Source organism: Poecilia latipinna, unplaced genomic scaffold (assembly GCF_001443285.1).
Source record: "Poecilia latipinna isolate Pla-1442-1.1 unplaced genomic scaffold, P_latipinna-1.0 Scaffold4715, whole genome shotgun sequence".
In the NCBI taxonomy this organism is placed as follows: domain Eukaryota; kingdom Metazoa; phylum Chordata; class Actinopteri; order Cyprinodontiformes; family Poeciliidae; genus Poecilia; species Poecilia latipinna.
The window spans coordinates 1-10697 of NW_015117331.1; the positions used below are offsets into that span (position 1 = coordinate 1).

The 10697-nt window shown below is 43.7% G+C and overlaps 1 protein-coding gene across 1 annotated transcript; it reads right to left on the minus strand.

The window, feature by feature from the left end:
- Positions 1-8242: 8242 nt before the first annotated feature.
- Positions 8243-9779, minus strand: LOC106942950 (E3 ubiquitin-protein ligase TRIM21-like). The gene has a single exon (XM_015026304.1). The coding sequence runs from the start codon at positions 9770-9772 to the stop codon at positions 8258-8260; it is 1515 nt and encodes a 504-aa protein (XP_014881790.1). The 5' UTR covers positions 9773-9779; the 3' UTR covers positions 8243-8257.
- Positions 9780-10697: the final 918 nt, after the last annotated feature.

The window sequence follows — 10697 nt, forward strand, 5'->3', positions numbered from 1 at the left end:
CAAACTCAGGGGGCGGAGCCACAGGAAACTCTGGGGGCTCGCACGGAGCAGACTCGGGAAACTCTGGGGGCTGCGCACATGCAGCGGGCTCGGGAAACTCTGGGGGCTGCGCACATGCAGCGGGCTCGGGAAACTCTGGGGGCTCGGGGTCGTCCGCAAACTCAGGGGGCGGAGCCACAGGGAACTCGGGAAGCTCGGAGAACTCTAGGGGCGGAGACAGACGCCGCCTCGGCGCGGGGACCGGAGGCAGCTGCAGGCGGGGCCCAGGGGCCGGGACCTCCGGCGGCTCAGGGCTGCGGTGACGGCTTTGCCCAGGGGCCGGGACCTCCGGCGGCTCAGGACGGCGTCAACGGCGTGACCGCGGGACCGGGATCTTCGGTGGCTCAGGGCGGCGGAAACGGCGTGACCCAGGGGCCGGGATCTCCGGCGGCTCAGGGCAGCAGTAACGGCGGGGTCCGACTCCAGGCGGGCAGAACGCCAGCCGAGTTCCCACCCAGGGATTCTGGCTGGCTGGAGCTCCGCCACAGAACTCCTCCGCTCTAGGTCCCCGCCGCCGCCTCCGTCGCGGCCCGCGTTGCCTGGATGCGTCGAGGTCAGAGGCAAGACCCAGTTCCTCCAGCAGCAGCGGAGAAGGCAAGATCTCTACGTCCTTGTAGAGATCCCGTTGAGCCAACTCCAACTGCTGCTGGAACCAAGCCTCGCTCCCCCACACGCTGGCGTCCTCACCTCTTTTCTGGTCGGATCGTACTGTCATGATGTGTGGTTGTTGGTGGTGGTGAGAGAGACGCCGGTAATCCCAGGTAGTCATGATAAGAGATGATTTAATGACAAAAACCAGGAGGAACAGAAAATCACTGGTAGCACAGGAACAGAACACAGACGTGAGACACGACGACGATCCGACAAAGAACACTGACAACAGGTGGGACTAAATACACTGGGAGGGTAATCACAGGAACGACACACAGCTGGGATCAATCGAGACAGACTCAGGGGAAAACAGGACTAGACAGACAGAAACTACACAGATCCTAACATTTTAGTTCTGAAATGAAATGGTGAATTTTAATGCCATTTTACGCAGTCTGGAAGAGTGAAGGAGAAAGTTTATCTGTATTTGTTTTCGTCCATCAACACTTACAATCCCAGCTCTGCAGAGAAAATCTTGGACAAATCCTCATAAAAAGATGGAAATAGTTTTAATATGAGAGAAAAATTGCCTCTAGATGAAGAATGTCTGTGTTTTCATCCTGGTCTTCCTCCAAAGATTAACATTACAATTATGAAATATATTTTTCTATACAGCATACACTCACTAGCCACTTTATTAGGTACACCTGTCCAGCTCCTCATCAACACAAATGTCAAATCAGCCAATCACATGGCAGCAACTTGATGCATGTGGACATGGCCAAGACGATCTGCTGCAGTTCAAACCGAGCATCAGAACGAAGAAGAAAGGAGATTTAAGTGACTCTGAATGTGGCATGGTTGTTGGAGCCAGACGGGTCTGAGAATTTCAGAACCTGCTGATCTACTGGGATTTTCACGCACAACCATCTCTAGGGTTTTTGGTCCAAAAAGAGAAAATATCCAGTGAGTGGCAGCTCTGTGGGAGCAAATGCCTTGTTGATGTCAGAGGTCAGAGGTGAACGACCAGACTGGTTTGAGCTGATAGAACGGCAGCAGAAACTCAAATAACCACTTGTTACAACCGAGGCATGCAGAAGAGCATCTCTGAACGCACAACATGCCAAACCTTGACACAGATGAGCTACAGCAGCAGGAGACCACACCGGCTGCCTCCTGTCAGCTAAGAACAGGGAACTGAGGCTACATTTCACACAGGCTCACCAAAACTGGACAATAGAAGATTGGAAAACGTTGCCTGTTCTGATGTGTCTGGATTTCTGCTAAGACATTCGGATGGTCGGGTCAGAATTTGGCGTCAGCAACATGAAAACATGGATCCATCCTGCCTGGTATCAACGGTTCAGGCTGGTGGTGGTGATGTAATGGTGTGGGGGATATTTTCCTGGCACTTTGGGCCCATTAGTACCAATTGAGCATCATGTCAATGCCACAGCCCACCTGAGTATGGACCATGTCCATCCCTTTATGACCTCAGTGAGCCATCTTCTGATGGATACTTCCAGCAGGATAACGCGACATCTCATAAAGCGCCGATAATCTCAGACTGGTTTCTTGAACATGACAATGAGTTCAGTGAACTCGAATGGCGTCCACAGTCACCAGATCTCAATCCAATAGAAACCTTTGGGATGTGGTGGAATGGGAGATTCACATCATGAATGTGCAGCCGACAAATCTGCAGCAACTGTGTGATGCTATCATGTCGACATGGACCAGACTGTCTGGGGAATGTTTCCAGTACCTTGTTGAATGTCTGCCACAAAGGATTACGGCAGTTCTGAAGGCAAATGGGGTCCAACCCGGTACTAGCAAGGTGTACCTAATATTTTAACAATGAATTAAAAATTATAGCTGCTGTATGGAGATAGGATCATGCTTTCCATCTGCTAGATCAGGATCTGCAACCTGAATCTCTGGATACACAAGTGGCTCTTTGGCTCACTTGATATGTCAAATGATGAAATATTGCTCTGTTTTTTTGTTTCATCCTTTTTTAAGTGTTGCCAAGAAAAACCCTGACTACCTTGGCCCTCGTGGTAAATTTGTCTAGAACCAGCCTCCAAACCTACCTCATTGGTAGACATATTTTAGTAATACTTTTTACAATACCAGAATTTTCACATAGCTTTTATACTTTTGGAGCCCTGTTTGAGGACACATTGTGATTATTAAATTAGGTGTTATGATCAGTTACTTAGTACCTGAGTGGTTTACCAAATACACTTTACACTTGCTTAATTAAACATGTTTAAGGTGTGCTGCTCTGATTGGAGTACTCTATGTGTGAAAGATTGCTCTCTGGATCACTTTTTTTAAAGGTTTTGTTGGCTGTAGTTGCCTTTATTTGGAAGTAGTTTGACAGGAAAGTGAGTAATGAGAGAGAGGGAAGACATGCGACCTGCGACCACCACCACGATGACTAAGGCCTCAATATGTGGGTTGTGCTTTGCGCCTTCACAGCGCCCCCTCTGGATCACTTTTTAAAAACAAAAAATACTGCCATAGATATTGTCTATCCTGCGGCGGCCATCCCACCCCATGAGAGCAGGGTGACACGCCGTGGTGGGCGTCCCTTATTTTGATTGCTGGAAGGTGGCAGCCCTATTTGAAACCCGTGGTGATAGAGCATTTCAGTCGGAGGCTCTGGAACGCTCTCCCTCCAGCAATGCGCTGCTCCGAGTCGACTGACTCATTCAAAAAAAGTCTCAAGACTTATTTCTTTGGACTGGCTTTCAGCTAATTTTGGTTAACTGATTAGTGTTTCCTTTTTTGGAAAGCACTTTGTGACTTTTTATGTCTGTGAAATAAAGTTTGCTTACTTACTTATTATAGTTCATCATAGTTGTTGTTTTTCTTTCTGCTTCCATGTATCAGGATATAAAATAGTGATGTTTGTCGAGTATCGGTGATATTCAGGTCAGATGAATGCGACCTGAATATTAGGTCGCATTTGAATCAGATACGTATCAGATAGGGCATTTGAAAGGAATCCAACCTGTGCTGTTCAGACAGTCATGAAAAGATCGGATATGGGTCACATGGGGTGCGTTTGTTTCCTTCAGTCCAAAAGTAAAATAGTTTAGAAGTGTGAAACTTGACAAACGTTTTAATTGCTTGTGAAAAGAAGTTGAAGAAAGAGATTAAGTGGAGAGCTCGTTTAGTGACAGACTGCTGCATAGCCTTATTGGAAATCCTTCCTCCAGCAACTTTAAAACCATCACTGCTCAACAAATTCAGTGTGTTTATATCCCTGCTGTTATTTGCAATTTCCTTCTTGCCATTTTTTAACTTCTAGTAAATAGTTTGTCCTTGCTTTCTTTGCACAAATATACACATTATTTTTTAATTTTCCTACTCCAATTCACTCTTTAAAAATCTGGGCGTAAATATATACACAGTTTCCTTGATACACAAATCTCAAAATTATGATGTTCAGGATCCCTGAGAATCTACACCAACATTTTTCTTATGTGCTTTATTATCTTTGTAATTATGGAGGCATAAACAATGAATTTTTCACCATCATTTCAGTGAGATCTGAAGCTTCTTCTCTCCTTTAATAAACTAAACGCTAAGCTGAACTTAGTTAACTGAAACTCAGCACATGCCTGAGGCTCCAGCCTCGGGCCTGAACTGATCCTAAACACAATAAGGTTTTTCCTGTTACACTGGTTGAACTGCAGAGCTCAGTGTTCTGAGGAAACTCCAGACATTTACTGTATTTACTATCATGCAAGAAGAAAGGTCTGGTTTGACTATCACTGAATTCAATTAACAACACTTGTCATGTACAGTGAAAAAATAAGTATTTTATATAAACCCTGTGACATTGCAAGTTCTCCCCCTTACAAATCATGGAGGGTCTGAAAGTTTCATCTTAGCTGCATGTCCACTGTGACAGAATCACATTGTATGATTTTTTTAAGGTTTCAGTGGCTCTAGTGGCTTTTGTTTGATAGTGAATTGACAGGAAAGTGGGCAATGAGAGAGGAGGGAAGACATGCAGCAAAGGTCACCAGGCTGGGAATCAAACCTGCGACATCAAGAATTAAGGCATCCTTATGTGGCTTGTACTTAACCTCTGTGCCACCACAATGTATGAGTTTTTAAAATAATTTATGTGTGTATTACTGCTGGAAATAAGTATTGGAACACCTGTGAAAATCAATGTTAATATTTGGTACAGTAGCCTTTGTCTGCAGTCACAGAGGTCAAAGGTCTCCTATAGTTTTTCACCAGGTTTGCACTGCAGCAGGGATCCTGGTTCATTCCTCCACACAGATCTTCTCTAGATCAACCAGGATTCTGGGCTCTCGCTGAGAAACATGGAGTTTGAGCTCCTCCGAAAATTTTCTATGGGGTTTAAGCTTGCAGGCTGGCTGAGCCACTCCAGAACCTTGGAGTGGGCCACTCCAAGGTTAAAAGCTTTAGCTTTTAACTCCAAAAGCTTTTATCTTTAGCATGCTCGTATATGTTGGGAACCGGGATGTTTGGCTCTCATATCAAGTAAGATCAGTCCACTTTTCTCCGAATCTCCATTGTCCAACATACCTCAAACTCACCATCTCTCTCTCACGGTTCTTCAGCAGACGACCCCAGCTTCCTTCTACAGGACAAAAACCACACAATCTCACATTTCATCATTGTTAAAATAAACTTTATCTGATTATCTGTTCTCCTGATTAGGTTCTGTATGTGGGTAAAGAGACTAGAACCCAACATGACGGTATACACACGCACACATATAGAGCACATGCACACAAAGCTAAGGCTAAAGGAAATGACAGGCTAAGCTACGCCCTATAGGGTGTAGCTTAGATAGAGGCCAACAAAGAGAACTAAAAACTGTTCGGGGCCATTTTACTGTCGTCTCTCGTAAGGAGAATATGAAAAATGGACCAGCACTGCATTTTAGTATTAATAAAAGGAATTCCTGAATTCAACTCACTGACTCTTTTTGAACCTCATACATCAAGAACCTAATAGAGATAGGCTAATTCTCCAGTGTGTAGTTCAAACCGTGATGTAGCTTTATGCCAGGCTTCACTTAAAATAAACGAGAAGAGAACAATGAGGCTTGTACTATTTATTTTTGTTACCAGATGTCCAGGTCTCTCCCCTGCTACATTATTCCAGTTTGTCCAAAGTAAAAAACAGTAAACTGAGCATGAAATAAAAACAATCCAAATACCAGCTACCATCAAAGTAAACAAATACTTTGAAGCACAGCATAAGATAAAAATTCAGACAGTAAAATCAATAATCCCAAGGTGAGTCGCCATGTATTTGACTTATGTTCAATAACATAACCAACAGTTCAGTTTCTCTCAAGGAAAGAGAATAAAACACAATAAAATGATTCAGAAGGAACATGTGACTGGCTGTGGTTCTGGTCCAGAACCAAAGTCTGGATCTCCTCAGCCTGATGAGGCTGTTTAAGCAGCAAACGGTCCGTTTAAGCTGGAGTACTGGGGAATTCATTCAGCCTGTTTGCCTTCATGCCTGAACATGCATCTTTCTCTGACGGTCTGGCCTGACTGAGCAGCCTACAGGCCACCACCCTCAGCCACGTTGCCCGTCATGGCAGCTTCTTCTCCATTATGACTTGTGCTTGGAAATAGACGTAGTTCATTTTAGAAGTCTGGAAAAGTAGCTGTCAGGGTTTTTGTTTTGTTTTTACTTTCTTGATCCAAGCAACCAATCAAAACCTCACACAGTTTTGTTGAGCTCATGTAATCAGACTTTTTACTTCTTGAAAGATGAGAATCTAAATAATCAAATTTCCACAAATTCCAATATTTTTTTGCTTTAAACAACAAAGACTTACTTTGTACATCATTTTAGTTCCCAATTATTGGTATCATCATTCGTGCATCTGCAGCATTCAGTTTCCCTCAGTTATGAAATGTCATCTTTCTATTAACTGCTTATAACTTCAACTTCTCAGTTATATAACTTCTAAACCTTAGATTAACTTTGCCTTGTTTTCCATGATTATCATGTCTTATGATTCAACAGAAAGAAAAAGATTGAAACAAAGTTCATTAGACCAAACAGCTTAGCACTTCCATTGTTTTAAATAAAGACTTGTCATGTTGGTTTTAGGCATTTCCTTGAATTATTGTTATAGTTAGACCTCTAAAACTCTATTAATGAATTGGTTCTGCAAACTAGTTTTTATCTAAAAGGACATAACAATAACTGTCCATTTTAAATCCATCCATCCATTTTCTAACACCTGGTCCCTTAATGGGGTCAGGAGATGCTGCCTCTCCAGCTAATGTTCCAGGTGAGAGGCGGGGTCACCTGGACGGGTCACCTGTCTGTCGCAGCCATTTTAAATCTATTAGTTTTATTTCTCATCACTGCAAATAAATGTGGATGACTAACAATATGCTGGCTCTACTTCTTTAAACATTAATATTTCACCATTAAGCTTGATTCTTCACCATAGAATTAATTAGATGCTGCTTGATTATTTATTTCATACTAACAAAAATGAGAAAATAACAAAATCTTATTAGAGCCATCTATTCATCCAATCTGGTCTTATTTCTCATACTGTTCTCATTGTGGAGTTGCATCATCCTAATGCTGAGTCTCTCTATTTAACCAATGACTGTTAAAATAACTACAGTCAAAATTTCTGTGATTTGACTGTAATTAAATAATATAAAAATTTAATTTTATGATTATTAACCTGTTGGTCTCAGGTTGTCATTCACAATGACAGGGGTGTCAAACTCCAGTCCTCTGCTGTCCTGCAGTGTTTAGATGTGCCACAGGTAAAAACCAGTGGAATGAAATGGCTTAATTACCTCCTCCCTGTGTAGATCGGTTCTCCTGAGCCTTGCTAATGACCTAATTATTCTTTTCAGGTGTGGTGCAGCAGAGGCACATCTAAAAGTTGCAGGACAGCGGCCCTTGAGGACTGGAGTTTGACACCCCTGTCACTAGAGGACCCAAATCTGGGTCCTCTCGTGACAGACAGGTTAAATAGTAGTTTTAAAAGATGATGGAAGTACACACACACACACACACACCTACACACACCTACACACTCTTGCCCAAACACTCTGCCTCAGTCAGGAAACCCAACTTTCTCAATTTCCCAGAATTGAGGAATTGAGACTCTGAGGCACATGAAGTTCCCTATTTTGTGATCTCCTTATTGAAATCTTTTTGTTAGCTCTTTTAATTAAGAGGGGAAGGTTGGATCTGTCATATCTCAGACATTGTATATTTGATATTTATTTATGGATTTTTTTCTTCTGTCTACAGTGTTTTAAATTCATTTCTGTGTCTAGTTTTAGGAAAACTAGAGACTAGAAACTTAAGGACACTATGGACAGGACAGCTGGAGCTTCTGCCTAATTATAACTTTGTTCTCTGTCCTTTCTTTAATCATTTATACCTTTCATGTGGATGGATGGCCCGGCCGCTCGCCCAGAACGTTAGCTGGAGAGGCACCAGCAACCCTCCCAACCCCACTAAGGGACAAGGTGTTAGAAAATGGATGGATATAAGAGCTAATAATTTGATGCATGGATCTGAGGTTGAGGATGATCCAATCAGATGGTCATGTTAAGATTTCACTACAGAATCACTCAGATTGGAAGTTTGTCACAAACAGATTCATTCCAAATGAAGGAAACCATGAATAACTATCAGAGCAACATTCATCCTGACCAACAGGACAGATGATCAGAGGAGCAGAGTTTTTACCTTCATCATTAGGCCAGGGACTGAAGAACGGGTAGAGTTTCTCCTTGAAGCAGCAGCCAGTAAAGGAGTAGATCAGAGCTGCAGCATCTACATCATAGAAGGAGACCAGACCCTGATCATAATCCACAAACACCCCGACCTTCTGAGGACCAGGATGGAGATGGAGATGGACTGGAGGTCCATCACAAACTTCATACTCATTTACATTTCTCAACCCAACAGTCCAGAAACCGTTCTGAGGACAAAGAGTGATTATTCCCTTCCTGTCTACAGACTCTCTGGCCACTCCTAAAGTCCATTTAGTCTTTCCTTTAACCTGAACCTCAAAGTAAAATCTGCCTGAGGAGAAACTCTGCTGTCCTAAAACATTCACATATGTAGAAAATCTCTCTGGATTGTCTGGGAGATTCTTCCAGTCATCTCCATGTTTCACCTGTTTCCCATCATCAGACAGGATGAGGTTAGGATGAGCCGCATCAGGATCCAGAGTCACATCCACTGCAAACTGCTGGACCCTCTTCAGCTCAGCCTTTAGTAGCTCCTTTATCTTCTCCCCAATCTTCTCCTCCAGCTTAACCACAGCTTTCACCACAGTCCCCTCATAGTATGGTGGATGAACTCTGACCTCTGTCCAGGTCTTGGTGGGTGGAGCAGCTTTCAGGGAGGAGCAGCTTTGGAGGAGGTGGAGGGGATCTTCATCCTGTGAGAGCTGCTTCACCTCAGAGCTCCTCTTCTTCAGCTCAGAGATCTCCTGCTCCAGATCTCTGATGAAGTCTTCAGCCTGTTTCTCTGTAGTTTCCTGTTTGTCTTGGATCTCCTTGAGGAGCTCCTTCAGGCCTCTCTCAGCAGACTCCATCAGAGCTGTGAAGACCTGAACACCTTCTGCTTTCTCTCTGTCTGCAGCATCTCTACTGATCTTCACCGACTCTCTGATCTCCTGGATCTTCAGTCGTCTCTCCTGGATCATCTCCTGAACTTCAGCCTCTGTGTTTCTCAGCTCTTCACTCAGAGGAACAAACTCGTGGTTCTTGTGGTCTGAAACAGAGCAGACCAAGCAGACGCATGTCTGGTCGGTCCTACAGAACAGCTCCAGAGGTTTATCGTGCTGCAGACACATCATGTTTACTGGATTCCTGTTGCCAAGCAATCTTGTCCGCAGGTCATTCCTGTTAACTTTCCCTAAAATCTTGCAGGTCACCTCCATGCACCGTTCAAGTGTGTAGATCTGCACCATCACGTCCACAATGTCAAAGGTTTTTGCTCCTTCCAGGTGTTTTCTTTTAACTGTTGGGAGCCCAGAAAGGATCTCAGGCTGCTGTAGAAACCACTTGAATTTTTCAAACTCTTCCTGACTCAATTCTTCTAAAACATCAAGGATTTCCTCTGCCGTCATCTTTGCTCCTGCAAAAGTCAGACAACACAGTGACACATATTATCACAATGACACAAGGTAGTTATATTGACCAACAGTTTTTATAGAGTAAACCTAACTGTTAATTATTGAACGTTATTTACTCTATGTTTCCATTTTAATTGAAGATTTATTGTGTTTTACATGAAGTCCCAGATAATATAATTAAAATATGATGGTGTGGAAGGTTAGAGGAATAGATATCCATCCAGGGACTTTTCTAGTGGCCTTTATTTGAACATAATCTGAGAGGCAGTAGGCAGAGAAGGTGAGACATGAAGCAACGGTCCCGAGGATGGGAGTCAGTCGGGATGGGAGTCAGTCGGGATGAGAGTCAGTCAGGATGGGAGTCAGTCAGGATGGAGTCAGTCAGGATGGAGTCAGTCAGGATGGAGTCAGTCGGGATGGGAGTCAGTCGGGATGGAGTCAGTCGGGATGGAGTCAGTCAGGATGGGAGTCAGTCGGGATGGGAGTCAGTCGGGATGGAGTCAGTCAGGATGGGAGTCAGTCAGGAGGGAGTCAGTCAGGATGGCCACGTCTTCATATCTGGAATCCAACATATGACTACAGTCTGAGGATGGCATAATGTGCATGTTGTTTCATTTTGCTGTCTAGACACATTGGATGAACAGATGGATGAACAGATGAACAGATGGATGAACAGATGGATGAACAGATGAACAGATGGATGAACAAATGGATGGATGAACTGAAAGAAAGGCTCAGGAATCCGTCCCAGACTGAACATTTACAGCCGTTTTTCAGAGCTCTCTGGGGAACAGAGGAATCTACTTTATAAAATGATCTGTCGGCTCCGTGGCCTTCACTGACTATACCAGCATGTTTTGGGAGTGTGATGATCTCTTTAGACAGCCTGGATTCAGCCTTAATTAACTTGGAAAAAAAG

Bases quoted from the DNA above. Each gene is read 5' to 3' on its own strand.
- LOC106942950 (XM_015026304.1), bottom strand. From the start codon at position 9,772: ATGACGGCAGAGGAAATCCTTGATGTTTTAGAAGAATTGAGTCAGGAA.